The sequence below is a fragment of the Vidua chalybeata genome, chromosome 6 (genome assembly GCF_026979565.1).
Source record: "Vidua chalybeata isolate OUT-0048 chromosome 6, bVidCha1 merged haplotype, whole genome shotgun sequence".
NCBI lineage: Eukaryota > Metazoa > Chordata > Aves > Passeriformes > Viduidae > Vidua > Vidua chalybeata.
Window position 1 is genome coordinate 55,064,043 of NC_071535.1, and position 17,904 is coordinate 55,081,946.

Below are 17,904 nucleotides of genomic sequence, written 5' to 3' on the forward strand. Positions count from 1 at the left end.
GCTTGAATTTCATGTGTTCTGCAGCTAAGTAACATTCTGCCTCCAAGACAGGGAGTAATTAAGCCTCATCATGAAAAGTGCAAGTAAATTAAAAAAAATATTGAACCCCCACAAGTTACAGAAAGAAAAAATTACAAAAAGAATGTAAGAAGTTGGAAATATTTATGTCATCTCAATTGTGAATCTTTACTGAATCTTTAAGCATCAGCTTACCTCATTACCAAACAAAAATCTGTGCATCTTGATTTCTTTACAAACTTAATGGGAAAGAACCTTCTTAATTCTTTTATTTTCAGCCAAAAAAAGAAAAACCACCTAACCAACCAAAGAAAATCAAAAATCCAGTAGTTCTTCCTTTATTGCACTCCATAAAACTTCTTGTTATAATCAAGAAGCCAATATACAGTAATAGTTTGATATTCCTTTAGAATTTATAGTTTAACTCTTAAAATAAAATTTGTATAGAAAAGATATCATTTACAACCCATTCAGTAGTAATCAACCATTATGTACCCACAAACAATATTAAATAACTTGTATGCAGCAGTTTCCTTATAGGGCAGAGGGGAATCTTTTCTCCTTACAAATATAATATCCCAGTGTAAAAGAGCAATTCAAGTCAGCTTTGGAGCAAGTGTGATATGCACGAATTTCACTGGAGAAGCTCAAGGTTCCGCGTGGTGTCCCAGGGATTTGTACGACTCTGTCCAGTGCATAGCAGAACAGCAGCATGTGAGGAGCCTCGGGGCTGGGACTGGCACTGGCACTGCCCACAGGCAAAGGAGCCACCCAGGGTGTGCAGTGGGTTCAGAGCACACCAGTGAGGCACAGGACAACAAGGAGGTGTAGTGTGACCAGGTAGGTGAGGAACAAATAGCGGGATTTGGCTCGGGCTGTCAGCAGCTTGGAGCAGTAAAGGCTTCGCCCCCGGAGCCAGCGGCGCAAAGAAAGGGCTCCTCCTTTCATCTGAGGAAGAGACAGAAGTTACCAGAGAAAGAATCAGGAACACAAACCAGAAACAGCTCTACTGCAGCCTGCATTTCTGAGGCACTACAAACCTTTTGTCTCTGACACAGCAACTGAGCCCAAAACACAACCAATGCCAAATACCAAAGCATAAATGATTTAAAGGCCCCAAACCCAGCATTAATGAGAGGAGAAAGGAATGAAACCAAGCTGTGTATTATGCAACTCCACACACATAAACATGCATACTGCATTTTGGGCAGGCATAATTAAATGCAGACACAGTTTATTTAATGGCCAGAAGTGTAGTATAAATATGATTACATACATTTTTTTAAAGTGGACATATGCAGTGTGTTTTCTGGCACAGTTTACACAGCTGCCGGTCTGGGACTCACAGTCTCAACAGAAAGAAATTAAGGATGTTTTTCCACCACTTTTAAGGAGTTGATAACTCAGGGCTTTTAAAGGCTTTCATTCCCTTACCTTTCTCACAACAATGTGTTCACTGGGATTGATGATTAAGGCTTCCCTCTCCTCTTCATCTTCCATCTGGACAGTGTAGTCACTGGGGCCAGACCTGTAACTGCTTACTTCAAATCTAGAGAAAGATTCAAGGCACAGAGACATGCACTGCTGAATTATCTCCTCTTTTAAGGACTGAATTGACACAAAAAGCATTATTTTGCATGCTTAAAATGACTGAGGGAAGGTCCCCACAAAAAGCTGACCCACTTTACGTTGCCAGGACTTTTTCAGTCTCTATTTGTAAATGTACTGCCAAGGTGTTTCTCATTTATTCAGAATTAATCCCCAGCTGACTGAACAGTAATTCACCAGCTGACTGAACAGTAATTTTCAGGTGATGGTAGTGAGGGACACTATTTATGCAGGTGCACAATGGTATTTTCAATCTAACCAGCAGCTCTGCTAAAGTTGCTATATGGGAAATTTTTTTCCTAACCTGGAAAAAATAAATAGCAGTGGCTACTGAGTCTAACAGATGAAATTAAATAAAGAAAAAAAAAATCCCAAAGCCTATAACACTTCCTTGATCCAGTGTTTAACTTATCTTTTTCACACATGGATTATCACTTCCTGGGGCACTGTGGGTTCACACACAGGTTTGTTTATTATTATTAGGAGTAGTAGTAGTATGTCAAAAAAATCTAAGACCCACAGGAAAACCTCTCACTAATCTCACTAAAAATAAAAGCCAAACAAATAGTCTGTGTTTTACCTGTTACTTCTCTCCTCAGAGAGTCCAAGAGCCTCTTCTGCAGCTTCTCTCCTCCTCCTCTCCTCTGCCAGTGTTTCTGTGAGCTGGGAGAGACTCTGCTGCATTGTCTCATACTGCTGCTCAGTCTCTGCAAGCCTGGGACAAAATAAAATCTGAAATCAATATTTTATGGACTTAAATAATTACTTACTTGTTCTTTTTTTATTAGGAAATCTTCCTTTTTGGGACAGACTTAATTATAATGAGATGTTTCAGCTTAAATACTAAGAAAAAGTCACCAATAATCAGTATATTTGTGTACAGATACAAACCACAAGTATTACCAGATGGTAACAATTCAAGAATATGGCTTATGATTCATATAATCTACTGTAAATCCACTCCTTCCCCTTCTCCACACCAACGCCTCAGAGGGATAGAAAAGCATTACTTTCACACTCAGAACACAGCTGTCAGGAAAATAATATTGCTAATACATGCTCTGAGTCCTGACCTTTTCCTGAGCTCATTTAGCTCCATATTGTCTATCTCCACAATAATCCCAGATCTCTCCTGTGGCGCTCCAGGGGGAACTTCTGCTCTGGTTTCATCCTAGAAAATATTAAGGGGGGAAAAAACCAAACAAGTGACCATTTTTCTACTTGCCAAAAGTCTTTACTTCAATTACAGAAGCCATAAGCACCAGAAAACAGTGGAACAGATAATTCTTTGTGCCACTCAATGTTTTCATTTCCATCTCTCAACAATGTCTGAGGGGAAAGAAATGCATCTACACATCCACAATTCCAGAAGCAAGGCAGTTATTCATTTATTCTTAATTTACAGATCTTGTTTGGATTTATTTCCATTTATGGAAGAGCAAGGGTTGTTTTCTATATGTATCCATATGCTATTTCAGGGTGTTCTGTTAATGATTGCTAATGAATAACCAAGGCAGTACAGGAAAGCTTTTTTAGAATTAAAGAATAATGATAAATCATGAAGGACTGGGTTAGAAAGGACCATAAAAATCATTAAGTTCCAACCCCAAATAATAATCTTACAGATGTGTATGAGGGGTTGGCAAAGGGTACTGAAATGATGAACTGGTGATGTAGATCTCACTTCTGAATATATTACTCAAGCATTGTAAAATGATCTACAATTGATATGAAATTATCACTAAATTTCCTGATCCACTGAGCAGTGATCATCCAGTTATCTCTGCCAGCTGCAGCCCAACTCAAAAAAGATGCTTCAAAACAAAAAAATATGTAAAACAACTTCCTTAAATGAAAAGTCAAATTAGACCACCTTAACAACAATAAAGACAGCTATCTTCAGTCACAGGCCTGCAAAAGTACTGGGTCACTACAACAAAAAGTACTTTATTTAATTTTTAGCAAGAAAACCAGACACCTAAAAACCTTTCCATGTATGTGTTTACCTGGACAGAGCCTTGGAAAGATGTCACTTGCATTGCCTGATATTCCCTCTCCAGCCTTACGTAACGATTTTGCAGATCAGTGTAATGAAGCTGGTTGTCCCTCAGAGTCTGGGAAAGAGTCTTCAGCTGGGCAGACAGGACAGCATTCTCTTCTGCTGACTGCACAACCTGAGAGAAATTCACATCGAAGTCATTAAAATTAGCTCTCCCAGGAAATCCCTGCAGATTTGAGACCTGCTGTTTCAAAATTGCATCCACTTTTTGGCAAGGTCATATTGGGATTTGAGATGTGTTATGAGCAGAGGAAAGATGAGCAGTGATTTCCCCTGCCATCAGAACACTCAAACCAGAAGCTGAAATCTTGTTCCAGCTAAGACACCTGTTTATCTCTGTAATGAAAAATATTTGACTGTGAGTGGAAGCTCAGAGGTTCATCAACGTCTTCAGAATGCAGAGTCAAATAAACCTCTCAGACAAACACCAAGTCAGGAAAGCCTGGCAGAAAGAAAACTGACATTTAATTTGCATGTCCAGGCTGAGTTCTTTTAAAACATCTGCGTTTCGAAGTAAAATAACATTCAGTCATGCACGACACCACCACTTCAGCAATATTCCAGCATGAGGCCAGCCCAGATTGACATGAGCTTGCCAGGATCAGAGCTGCTGTTCCCAGCTACCTTGGAATTAATCTGCTGGAAGTGCAGGTCCTTCTGCTGCATCTCCTGGAGGCAGCGCTGCAGCTCAGTCTGCAGCTGGTTCTTCTCAGCTAGGACATGTTTGATTTCCTCTGCTCCATCTGCACTTCCAGCAAGGGTGGCAGTTTCCAAAGCCTTAAAAATATCAGGATATTCAGGGTAAATGGTACAGGAGTTCTCTAAATAATCCACAACACCAACACTAAATATACCCTGCAGAATTCCCTTTTGACAAGATTATTTTCTTCTCACAACTTAATACCACATTTGAAAGACACTTTAAATACAAGATTTTTTTATACATATATATAGTGTTATTACTTGCATTAAAAAAATAACAAAAAAAAAAAACCACAAAAAGGCAACCCAACCTAATTTTTAATTTGCAAATAATGCAAAACACAAAAATAAAGGGGGAAAGCTAGCAAAGGATTTATATAAAACACCTTCCAAAAATTATTTTCAAGCTAATAAGGTCTTGTATTCACGACTTGTAGAACAGCTGTTTTGTAAATACGACTTTAAAGCTGAAAGAATCCATTTCGAAAAGAAAAAATGTATTACCAATTTACAACTTTGGCCTTCTTTATCTGTGGCAGTTTAACATTTTGATATTAATCTCTAATAAGGGAGGGATATGTGCCATCTCTAATGTTTTATGGAATCTATTCACCCATACAATTATGAAATAAAAGGTTTTACCACATAAAATCCTCCATTACCCACAGACATTACTGGTCAATAGCTCTTACTCATGATTGTAATCACAGAAAATGAACAGCATACAAACTTCAGCAACTAAAATGCCGGTTGTAATGAAATGAAAATGAATACTGCTTCCTTCCTTTGGCACAGAAAAGGTAAATAAGAATATTATTCTAAAATAGCATTTTCCTTGAATCTTTCAAGTCTACAAAACAGCATTTGCAAGCCTGGGTGTCAGCTGCTGCCTTTCTAAATCCAGGATTTTGTTCCTGGCAGAAGCCAGCTCCAGCTGCTGCAGGGGAAGGACAAGAACACTTCCATTCCCCTTTCTCCCCCAGTTAGGTCCTAGTCCAACCTGCAGTAACTAGACAGGGATTTAGGCTCTGAAGAATGAACTTCATTAAGTGTTTAAAACCTCTCTGCATCAACTATACAAACCGTGAAACCTGCTGTCCATGTAAACCACCAAGCTCTTTTTTGATCCTCTTAAAAAGCCTGTCCCTGAAAATGGGTTACAGCCATAATACATCTGAAAGAAATAAACCCATTTAATTTTTTTTCAACTTCTTCCTTTTATATTCTGGATTTAACTAATTTATTAAAGACAGTTACTTACAGGATTACTATGGAGTGCTCTTTTGAGAAGCAGGCTACAAATTTCAGACAATAAGCTGCTACCTTCCACTTTACATTCCTGCTACATTCCATTCTTTTACCTTGACTGGATAACTGCTGCCAGCAGGGAGTGACTTCTTCCCAATCATGTCTTGCTGCAGCCTCTGGAGCTCTGCAATCTGCCGGTCCTTCTCAGCCACTGTGATCTGACACTGATTCCTCAGCGCCTGGGACTCGGAGAGAAGGAGGTTTTTTTCCATTCTGAACATAAAACATCAGATGTTAAAGTAATTCTATATTCTATACAAATCAGTGAAGAGGATAAAGCTGCACTGTTGTACCTTAATCCAGCCAACTCGTTCTGGTATGATGTGATCTCTCGCTCAGTTTCTGCCTGGAAGGCTTTTGTCTGCTGCAAAGCCTTCTCCAAATCATCAACCTTGTTCTTCAGTTTGGATATTTCAACAGCTGCAAGGCTGGCTCCTTCTTTAGCCTAGGTTTAATAAACATCATTAGTGAACTGGAATGAAAACTAGATGGGTGAAGTTTTATTAGAACTAAAATTCTAATTACAGACTAAGGTTTTCCCTATTTGCTTTGTTTAACAGGGTAATTACCTTAACTCCCAAAATTGTAAACACACCTCCTCTGGGCACACAGTGCTATCTTAGCACTCACACAATCTACAAAGTTAAACTCCAGAATCCAACATGCCTCTGAGCATTCACTGCATGAAGAATAAAATTACAGATCCATGTAGCTAATTACAACTTACCAAAGTTTCGCCACTGTTCTGAGACACATCCAAACTATTTTCAACAGTATTTTTCTCATTGATGCTGCTGCAATCAATGAGAAACGAAGCTGTGCCCTGCTTGGCTTCAGAAGTTACCTTCTGATGGCTGAGCTCCTGCAGCAATTTGTCTCGGTCATCCTGGAGACTGGCCATAGCTTTGGCAAACGCTTCCATCTGCTGGACATAATTCGCACACTCGGCTGAGAGCCTGCTCACCTCCAGCTCCCGACTGACCAAAGTCCTACAGACACTTCCAATGTCATCAGCCACCTGAGCAAGGGTAACCTGATCTGCAGCATCAAGGACAGCCCCATGCAGAAGAGAGTTTTCTCTGAGGAGATTCATGAGCTGGGATTTAAACCCCTCCAATTCAGCTGCAAGTTCATCTCCTTTTTTTCTTTCAGTCTTGAGCTCAGAGGTGTATTTGCTCTGAAGAACTTTAAAGTCCTCTATGATGTGATCTCTGTCATTCTGCAGAGCAGTCATAGCCTTCCCAAAGGCCTCATTTTGGGATCTCAACTCCCTGTTTTGAGACTGAACTTCAAGCAGCATCTTCTCTGCAGAAGCATCAGGTTTATCTCCATCCTCAGGTGTCAAAAGAGTCCCACTGTATTCCTCATCTGTATTTCTGCCTCTGGATTTCTGGAGCTCCTGAACCTTTTTCTGAAGCTTTCCTCCATGCTGCCTGGTGGATTCTTTTTTCTGAATACTCTCACTACTTAGCAGCTTCTCTCCAGATTCAGAAACAAGTTTCTCTTTGTTTAGTGATGCGATTAGAGATTCCAAATCACTTACTTTAGATGCTAGTTTTTTATTCTCCTGTTCCAAAGCCACAGCAGCCCCCTTCTGCACTTCACTAGAAAGCTGCATCTCTTTTATTTGTTTCTGAAGATCATATTTTTCATGCTCAAGGCTTTTAATACACTCCAATTTCTGCTTAAGTAAGTCCTTCAGCTGATGGTCTTTCAAAGATAAAACCTGGTTAAGATCTTCCCTGTATTTTATCAGCTGTGCACTCAGCATTGCATTTTCAGAATGCAGATCATCTATCCTATTGAGAAGGACCCTTAACTCCTGTTTCAAAGAATTAGTCTCACTTGCACTGCCAACTAAGAGACTGTCCCTCTGGTTTAAGACATCCTGGTGAAGATGTTCCAGCTCCTTGTATCTGGTAAAAAGATCATCCCGGTCGTTCTGGAGAGATGACATGGATTTTTTAAAGGCATCTATTTCACTGGCAACCACAGCCCTCTCCTGACTTGCTTTTTCTGCTTTCACCTGGAGATTTCTCAGCTCGTTTTCCAGCCTCTGACAGGACTCCTCAGCTTGTTGTCTCTCCATCTGCAAAGACCTTATCTGAAGTTCATACTCTTTGATCTGATTCCTATGTTGAGTCTGTACCTGAATCAGATAGTCTGAAATTTCATCCCCTTTTGAAGAAATGAGTAAGGAAATTTCTTTGTCTTTATTATTTAGCATGACCTTCATTTGCTCAGAAATAGTCATCTGCTTCTGCAATTCAGCATTCATTTTTTCCTTCTCTGCTAGAAGCTCTCGCAATTCTTGCTCCTGTCTCGTAAAATTACTTTCCAGGGCTTTTATCTCTCTTCCTGCACTCTTACTATTCTCTATTAGATGATTAAGAGAATTATTTTCTTTCAGGAGTGCCTGCAAAGCTTCTTCTTTGGACTGAAGAACACTCTCCAGCTCTTGCTGTCTGTTAAAAAAGAAGGTATTTTCTTCCTTTATCCTGCAGAGCTCTTCATAGCGCTGCATATCAACAGATTTTTGCCTCAAATACAGTTCATCCTTTGTTTCCTCTACCACAAAGTATTTGATATTTAGTTCTTGAATCTGAGTCATTTTATCTTTCAATTCATCTTGCAAGGCTGCTATTCTTTTGTTACTGTCTTCCAGCTGTTTCTCCTTGTTTTGAATGGCATCTTTGAACTGCGTTTCCCAGGTTTTCATCTCGGTGATGACCCTGTCCCTGTCATCCTGAAGGGAGGACATGCACTTTGTGAAAGCAGCCAGTCGTGCCAGAGCTGCATTCAGATCTGCCTGCAGCTGCTTGTTCTGAGAGTCCTTTGTGCTGACTTCCTCCTGCAAACCCTGAACCTCACTCATTGCCTGAGCTTTTTCTCTCTCAAGAGCACGATGTCTTTCCTCCAGGTTCGAAATTTCACTTTTGTGAAGCAATTTCAGCTGCTGGAGATGAAATTCCAATTCTCTCTCGTATCCTCGCTTTTGAAGCTGCAGTTCATCTCCCTTCTTCTGAAGTTCCTTCCTCCAGTTTAGATTCTCATCTTTAAGCCTGTCCACTTCCCTCTTTGACTGATCCAACAGGTTCATCTGTGCAGTAAGCTTTCCCTTGAGATTAAGTATTTCATCATTTGATTCTGCCAGCTTTTCTGATGCATTACTTAAGTCCTTTTCAAATTTTTCATTTTTTGACTTTGACAATTTCACAGATCTTTCCAAATCCAGGATCAGCTCCTGGAACTTTATAGAATCCTTCTGCAATTGATTGATCTCCTGCTGTTTCTCCTTTAAGAGCTCTTGCAATTCTTTTGTTTTGTTTTTAGTCCCATTATTATCCCTCTGAGCACTTTTCACCTTTTCCTCAAAAATCTTTACAAGATGGAGCTGCTGCTCTTCCTTTTCTCTAACCGCATTTGATTTTTCTGCCTTTAACTCTTCCAGCTGCTGTAAGAGCAAGTTATTCTGTACCTGTGCTGATTTCATCCTATCAGTAAGATGATCAACTTTTTTAACATGATTAAGCAATTCTGTCTCAAGAAATTCTCTCTCACTCTTTACTTTGTAAGAACTTTCTTGTACATTTTCTAATTCTTCCTGTAACAGACATTTGTCATCCTCTAAAATCTTAACTTTTTCACTTAGACTAACAATTTCTTGTGTTAGACTTTTACATTCTGTGTCAAGCTTTGTTAGACAATGAGTTTTGTGGAGCAAAGACTTCTCAGTTTCTTGTGCTTTTTCTGAAATTAATTTTCTTTCTTGTTCTAGGACAAGCACAGCTTGTTCTTTTTCAGAGAGTTTATCCTTTAACACATTAATGTCCTTTAATAGTGATTCATTCTCACATAACGCATCATTGATTTTGGATTGTGTATCATTTTGGTACACTTCCATTTGAACCTGCAGTTCTCCCAAGGCTGCTTTAGTTACAGTGATGTTATTATGAAGGACATCATTCTCATTCTGAATTTTCTCTAAAGCCTGCTTTAGGTTTTCAGAGGTTTGTTTCAGCTGCTCATTCTCCCCAATCAGCTGATGGTTCTGTTCAGTGAGCTCACACAGACGATCCTGGTGTTCCTGCATCCTGGCTTCCTGCTCACAGATCTGCCTTTCTGCTTTGCTCTGTAACTCCTCAACCTCCATTTTCTTGGATTCACCAAGTTGTTTCAGTTGGCCCTTAATAACCTCATTTTCATCAAGGAGATTTTGTAAATGCTTCTGCAGAGCCTCCTTCTCAGACTCTCCTTCCCTGAGTCTTTGAACAGCCTCTTGCTTTTCTTTCCTACTGAGATCAATGACTTGCCTCATATCCGCCACTTTACTACTGATATTCTCATACGCCTGGAGAAGCGACTCATACTCCTGCTTTAATTCACTGTGTTTAGCCTTCCATCCTGTCAATTCAACTGTCTGAGAATCTTTTAAGGTATTTAATTGGAAAGAAAAGGCCTCTTTTTCCTGAACTATGGACTCCATGGTGGATTTCAGACTTTCACACGCCGCAGTGAGGTTTTCATTTTCGGTCAGCAGCCTCGCATTTTCCGAAGCAAGGCTCTCCTCTCCGGACAAAGGAGCCACAGCACTTGAACTCTGCTTTTCTCTGCCAAGCTCTAGCAAGTGCTCCAGCATTCTTGTCTTGCTCACCAGTTCTTCTCTTTCCAACATCAGCTGCTCAATCTGTTCCTTTAGACCTTTATTTTCTCTCAGGGCTTCTTTACGTGATATTAAAGCCGCCTGTAACTTCCTTTGGAGGCGCTCTCTGGATTTCTCTTCTGTTACAGCTCTTTGCTCTTGGGCTTTGGAATCATTTAAATTTGCAGGTTTTGCTGGTGGCTCTTCCGTTGTTTGCAATTGTTTCTGAATTTCACATTCTGTTGCTTCTCTCAGTTTAGTTTTCCCAGAGTAATCAGTCTCTGATAGTTGAAGAGCAGTGACTTTTCCTTCCAAATTCCCTTGAAGGGAATTACTTTCTGAACCAACCTCTTCCAATTCCTTTTCAGTCCCCTTTTCTTCCTTAAGCTCTTTGCCCGACACCACAGATTTACTCATCTCAGCCTTCTCACGCAGCATACATAGCTCTGCCACAAGATTTTTGTTTTCTTCACTGAAATGTTCTACCTCCTTTTTCAATTTAATTAGTTCCAAATTGGACTTTTCCAAAGAGCTGAGAAGTTGCTCTTTTTCACTCTTCATGTCTTCAAAGGCTGTTTTGTAATGGTGGGCTTCTTCCTCGCCCTCCTTGATGGCTTTGTTTAATAATTCTTTTTCCAGACCAAGTTTCTCTTTTAAATCCGTAAGTGAACATCTCAGTTCTTCTATTTCCTCATTCTTTCCTGCAACTTCCTGCTTAGCTTCAATTCGTGACCTCTGCAGTTCCTCCTGGCTCATCCTGCAATCCTCTTCACTTTTTTTTATAAGTGCTTTTTTCTCATTATCCACATGTTCAAGCATTGCCTTGAGCTCTACAGTTTCACTCTGATGTGCCCTCAGCTTTTTCTGTAGATGCTTTATGACCTCTAACAAGCTGCCCTGACATTGCTCCTCTTGTCTCAAAGACTTTAAACTGTTTGTTTCTTCTTTATCATCACCAAATTCAACCAATATTTTTCTCAGCTCTTTCCTTAACATCTCTGTTTCCTCCTGAAGTTTTGCATAATTACTTCTTAGTTCTTTTAGTTCAGTGTTTTCACTTGGCACTGAAGTGACTGTGTTTTCTGACTCTTTCAAGGATGCAACCTGAACCTTGTTTCTTGGTTTGTCTGATTCCAGACTCCCTGGGTCAGCTTGTTCTTCTCCCAGCAGCGCCTTGGATGGAACCAGCTCCTTTGCTTCTAACTGGTCAAAGCCCAGCTCTTTACATTTTGTTTGGAGAAGTTCCCAGAGTGCTTTATGTTCTTGCCTGAGCTGCTCAAGGTTCATGTGCTCTTCCCTTTCTTGCTGGATTTTTTTCATATCTTCTTTCATGAACAAAAGTTCCCTCTGTAAAGCTTCTTTTTCTTTTTGTAATTGATTCATGGCATTAACGTCATTGTTGGGATTCAGATACTCATTCCCATCTCCAGTACTTGAACGAGGCTCTTCTAAACTGGAATCTTTCAACAATTCTTCCTTCTTTTTAAGTTCAGACTTCACGTCTTCAAGAGTCAAGAGCAACTGAGAACGTTCCTCTTGATATGTCCTTGCTCTTTCATCAAGCACAGATTGCAGATGAGCAAGCATACAGTCCTTCTCCCCTAAAGATTTTAGGTTCTGCTCACAAACATTTTGTTTTTCGGCTATGACATCATTCAGTTCTGCAACATTGTGCTGAAGTTCCTCTAAATAGGATGCTCTTGAAGATAAGGTTTTGGTCAGATCACTTATCTTGGCATCTTTTTCTACAAGCTGTTGTTTCAAAGTTCCAAGATGAGACTCAAAATCATTACTTTGTCCTTCAATTAGTTTCAGTTTGTCTGTTAACTCATTAACTTGCTTCAACAGCTCCTCCGCTTTTTTCTGCTCTTTTTCTATTTCTTCCTGTCCACTCTTTTCTAATTTCCCAACTTTTTGCATTAGATCTCTTCTTACTATCAATGCCGCTTGAAGCTTCTTTTTCAGATTCTCTTTTTCCTTTCCCATTTTCTCAAGATTACACTTCAACTCCTCTTTTTCGTTCATTAAATCTTTAAATTCAGTTTCTCTACTGCTTAACATAACCTGGTGATGTTCCAGTTCTTTCTTACAATCCCCAAGTTCCTGCAATACTCGGTTTAGCTCTGCCACTGAATTATTATGAACAGCCTCAAGGTCTTCAAGTTTGGCATTTAATGTACTCCTCTCTTCAGAAAAATTCAGCATTTCATTAGACAGTGACTCCATGACCTGGGTAACAGAAGAGTCTTTTTCTTTCATTTGCTGGCTTAGACCAGAAATTAAATCCTTCTGCTGATTGACCTGGGATGTTAAGTTTTCAATGAGGTGATCTTTTTCCCCTATTTCTTCAAGGAGACTTGCTAACTTTTTACCTTCAGCCTGCAGCTTTTCTTGACTAGTTCTTACCATTTCTTCTGATTTATTCATCTTGTCCTGAAGATATTCCACCTGCTTATTTATTTCTGCCAAAGACTCTTCCCTTTCTTTCAGGAGACACTCTTGTTTGCCTACTGTTTCCTTGAGTGAGACCATTTCTTTTGACAGACATTCCATTTCAGACATATATTTGCCCTTCATCTTTTCCATGTCACTCTGCAGCTCCTCCTTCTGCTTCTCAAGTGACTCCATACTTCTTAACTTATCCTTCATGGTGTCTATTTCTTTCTGTTTTTCTAAAAGCACTAGTTGCAAACGTTCTCCTTCTGTTTCTTTGCTCAGAATAGCAGCTACCAGAGTGGAGATTTTTTCCAACTGAGTTTTACTATCAGTTGGCTGCAGTTCACAATCTGAAATTGGTGCCCTCTTTTCTTTACTTAAAAACCTACTACTAAGTAATGGAGATAAGCTCTGAGTTAATTTCTCTTTTATAAGATCCAGCTCTTGCTGCAAAGACTGGATTTCGCTATCTTTTGATTTCATTTCACTTTCTAAACTGCTCAATTGCTCAGTAAGATCATTATTTTGTGAATTTGCCCTATCAAGTTCTGTCACCCATTTGTTTTCTGACGCAAGCAGACTTAGTTCTAGAGTTTGACATTTAAGTTGTAATTTAGAAAGTTCTTCACCCTTTACACTAACCTGCATCTGTAACTTCTCTTTTTCAGTCTTCATCTGCAGTTTGACAGCATCTATCTGCATCCTTGAATAATTCTCACTGGTTTCTAGTTTTTCATGGATTTCCCGGAGCTCTTCCAATTTCTTTTGCAAATCAGTCTGAGATGCAGTAAGCTGTGTGTTTTCAGCCATCAGTCTACCAACATCATCTTGCAACAAGCTTTTTTCTTTCTCTAAAGACTCCACCTGACACTGCAGACTATTTATTAAAAGCATGTTGTCATGGCAGTCTTGAGATGATTTGGAATTTACATTATTGAACTCCAACTTCAAACATTCCAATTTCTCAGCCTGTTCAGTGCATGTCACACGCAGAGACTCCACAGCCAAGTCTTTCTGCTGTAGTTCTTGTTCCCGAGTATTTATTTGGTCTAGTGCTTTTTGGTGCTCACTTTTAAGAGAGTCAAGCTCAACAGTCAAAGAATCGATTTTTTTCTGATAATTATCAAGCTTCTTGTTCTTTTCCTGAAACTCCTCAGTCAGGTTTTTCATGGCTGTTCCACTTTCTTCTAATTTGGATCTGAGAACGTCAATCTCACTAGAAAGAGCATTAACATTGCTCTCTGCCAACTGTATGCTGGCATCTTTCTCCTTTAAGGAATTAAACAGTCCAGCAATAACTTCATCTTTGTGCCCAAGAGCCACGTTCAACTCAGTTCTCAGCTTGTAATGTGCTTCACTTTTCTCCTGAAGAGATAAAAAGGCATTTTCTTTCTCACGGACTAGCTCCTTAGAGTTTCCTAGTTCTTGTGTTAGTTCAAGGACCTGACTTTGGAGCTGAGAAATTAAATGTGTCTTCTCTTCATCTTTCTTTGCTTTCTCCTTCAGAGTTTCAAGGAGGCTTTTGTTTTCTGTAAGAGATGATTCCTTTTCCGATAAGGACTGGTCCATTTCAATTATTACAGTCTTCTGACGCTCTATTTCTTTTTGGAAATTCTCTTTCATTTCGTGCAGCTCCACCATCTGTTTCTTTAAGACACCACACTCGGTCTCCTTCTCTTGAAGTTGCATCTTTAAATTCTCACTGAATGTTGAAATACTGTTGATGGTTGATTCTTTTTCTGAAACAAGTACTTTTAGCTGTTCTGCTTCAGAGGCTAAAAGCTGTAACTGCTTCTCCTGCACAACACAAGAATCCTGTACGGCAGAAAGCTGTGCTTTTAAACCAATGCATTCATCTACCTTTTCTTTTAAAGATGCATCTTTCTTTGCAATTGAGTCATTCAGCTGGGATGTTTGTTCTGTCATGTTTTTAAGCTGACTTTGAAGGTTAGAAATAACCTCCATATTCTCAGACAGTTGAACCCTAAGTACATCAGACTCTTCAGATTTATCTTTTAATAACTTAAATTCTTGGCCTTGCCTCTTAAGTTCATTTTCTTTTTCCTGCATTGCGTGTCTGAGCTCATCGGCTTCAAAGTTCAGGGCTTGTATTTGGTACTGGAGATCTGCAATGAATTCCACGTATCGCTCTTCTCCTAACACTCTATCTTTCATTTCCTTAATCAAAGCCTCTTTTTCAGAAAGCAGAGTTTCTTTTTCCTCAAAGGTAATTTTTAAGTTTTCTTTCTCCATCAACAGGCTGTCAATTTGGTCCTTCAAATCTAAAATACTATGGCTTTGTTGGGACAGGTGTGAAGTTAAAGCAGCTATTTCCTCTGACTTTTTGATTACTGTAACATTAACTGTCTCTATGTCTGCTTTCAATTTTTTATTTTCTAGAGCTGATGTTTCTGCTTGGTGACTTACTGAAGCAATTTCAGACTGGAGACATTTACATTCATCTGATTTCTCACTCAATAACCTTGAAAAGTCCTCCTTTTCATGCCTAAGCAGCTCCATTTCTTTGCTTAATAGCTGTAGCTGATTATTTAACCCTGTATTTTCTTCCATTTTGTCAAAAATTTGCCTCTGAAATTTCTCAAGTTCTGAACCCTGACTTTTCACAGCCAGGTCTCTTTCCTCTACCAACTGAGTTAATTTAGTCTTTTCAACTTTAAGATTTTTTATTTCATCCTGCAATTCTACAAAACAAAGCTTACTCTCTTCCATTTCCTTACGTAATGAATCATTTTGAAGATTTTTCTCTTCTAGAGACTTCCTTGCAGTTTCAAAATCCAAAGTTATGCTTTGAATTTGTTCCTGCAGGAGTAAATTCTTTTCCTTGCTATGGCTGAGCTCTTGGATTAGACCACTGCATTCAGACAATTTATTATTCAACATTTCTTCTTTCTTTATTTCCTCATCTCTAATCTCCTTCAGTTGAATGAGCAGTGATTGCACCTGTTCATGCAACTGTTGAGTCTGTTCCTTGCTTTCAGACAACTGCTCAGCCAGCACATTACATTCCTTTGTTTTCTCCCCCAGCTGCTCTGCAGCTGAACTCTCCTTTTGCTTGGCAGCTACTGACAGTTGCTCAATCTCTTTTGCCAGAGTGCTTTTATTACAATTTAGTACTGAAAGAGTTTTTTCATACTCAGCAGTGCTAACAGATAACTTACTCTCCAATTCTGCCACAGCCTGGATTTTCTTTAACAACTCACACTCCTTTACATCCAGGAGTTTGGTCAAATTCTCATTTTCTCTGATTAGCTGTTCCTTCTCATTTTCCATTGTACCTATACTTTTTTTCAGATATTCATTTGCTTTTATTTGCTCTGCCAATTTTTCTTCTTTCCCTTCAAGATCTGCCTGCAACTGGCTATTAGCTGAAGCTTTCTCCTGTGTCTCTATCTCCCATTTTTTAATTTGTTTATTTATTTCACTTAATTGGTCATTAAGTTCTTTGCAACATGTCTCTTTGGCTTTCAGATCCCCAATTAATTTAAGTTTAGTCTCCTCATTCTGCTTCTCCAAACCCCCAAGTTTCTGCTCTAATGAAATAATAAGATCTTGTTTCTCTTGCAACTCTTTTTTAGCTGTTTCCTCATGATCACTATGTTCTGTGAGCTTTCTGGATAACTCGGCCAACTCTTCATCTTTTTTAGCATTTTCCAAAGCCAGTTTGTTGTATGAATCTTTAATTGACTTTAACTCATTTTCCAACGTCTGTGCTTTGCTCTCCTTCTCTTTAAGCAAACAGTTCCATTTTTCCTTCAGAGCATTGTTTTCCTCAAGCTGAGATTTCAAACATTCCATTTCTTTTCTTTGTTTATCCTCTGTTTCTTGCAGCTTTTCAGATGATTTAGTAATTTGCTCTTTCAGCAGAGCAATTTGTGACTCGCACTCTGCAAGATTGTTATGGTACGCAACGTTGTTGGCCTTGATTTCGGAGCGGAGATCCTTAATTGTCACACTGTTCTCAGTGCTCTGCCTTATTAATTCCTCGTTTTCTTTGGTTTTAGCTTCATTCTCAGCTCTAGCTCTCTCCAGCTCCATTCTCATGGTGTCACTCTGCTCAGAAAGGGCAGAGATCTTCAAGCTGGCATCTCTCACATCAGCTGTTTGTACTTCCTTCAGCAAATGCATTTCCCTTTCAGCCTTTGATAAAGCTTCTTCCAAACCTCGCAACTCCTCCTCTTTGCATTGCATTTGATGCTTCAGGATCATAACCTGCTCAGAATATTCTGTCATGTTCAGAGACAGAACAGACATCTCCCTGTCTTTTTCTGACAGCGCTTCTTTCAGATTATCGATTTCTCTTTCACGTTTCTGCAGATCTTGAATGAGTTGAGACCTCTCCTCCAAATGGCTTGAATTCAACTTGTCAAGCTCTTCGTTTGTCTGGTCCAGGTCCAGCTGCATGGACTCCACCATGCTGTCTTGTTTCAAAGTCTAAACAGCAAGAAAATAATGTTACAAGAACATTCCAAATACCTGTTAGAGGGAGAAGCTACACCCACACGTAGAACAAGCATTTAAGGTGATCAGCCTGTACCAATGTAAAGTCACAAGATGTTCTTCTTTTAGCAAACAGAAAGCTCAGTTTATGAAATTTAAAGCAGCTCATGCCGTTACTTTTACTGACATTCAAATGGGCCATGAAAAATGAACAAAGAATTTCTTCTCTTACATTATTTTTACAAATTACCTTTTCTTTCAGTGTAGCAACTCTTTCCGTGAGATCACTGATGGCTGTTTTCTGCTCAACGTTCTCCACTTCATACACACTGCATTTCTTTAAGGCTTCATTCAGCTTAGTATTAAAAGTAGTTCATATGATAGAAATACATAGAATTCTATTAAAATTGTGATGTTACCAGTTATAATACTGAGTTTACACAACAGTCAAGTTTATGCTTTTAAATTCATTAAAAAAAAATTATCACCCCAACAAAATGTAAATACTTTCATGCAAAGCTGTATTGGGTCTAAGAAATCCTTACACCAAACTTAAAACACAGCAATTAAATGAACAAAACTGTAAAGACAAAGTACCAACTTTCAGACTGGGAAAACAGTCTGGGACACAAATCAAAAGCTATGGTTAAAGCTCATCAGTTCTAATACGTGA

At 39.2% G+C, this 17,904-nt stretch overlaps 1 protein-coding gene across 6 annotated transcripts in view; it reads right to left on the reverse strand.

The window, feature by feature from the left end:
• Window positions 1–258: 258 nt before the first annotated feature.
• LOC128790212 (golgin subfamily B member 1-like) overlaps window positions 259–17,904 on the reverse strand; it is a 34,131-nt gene continuing 16,485 nt past the window's right edge. For 3 of the 6 annotated variants that reach the window (XM_053946774.1, XM_053946776.1, XM_053946777.1), the window contains 10 exons: window positions 17,482–17,586; window positions 6,423–17,225; window positions 5,989–6,140; window positions 5,749–5,908; window positions 4,310–4,462; window positions 3,633–3,800; window positions 2,700–2,797; window positions 2,207–2,341; window positions 1,453–1,567; window positions 259–966 (listed from right to left, as the gene is read on the reverse strand). In XM_053946774.1, coding sequence (XP_053802749.1) covers window positions 808–966; window positions 1,453–1,567; window positions 2,207–2,341; window positions 2,700–2,797; window positions 3,633–3,800; window positions 4,310–4,462; window positions 5,749–5,908; window positions 5,989–6,140; window positions 6,423–17,225; window positions 17,482–17,586 — 12,048 coding nt within the window. In that variant the 3' untranslated portion in view covers window positions 259–807. The remainder of the gene's footprint in view (window positions 967–1,452; window positions 1,568–2,206; window positions 2,342–2,699; window positions 2,798–3,632; window positions 3,801–4,309; window positions 4,463–5,748; window positions 5,909–5,988; window positions 6,141–6,422; window positions 17,226–17,481; window positions 17,587–17,904) is intronic. The other 3 variants (XM_053946780.1, XM_053946778.1, XM_053946779.1) reach the window with 2 other exon arrangements.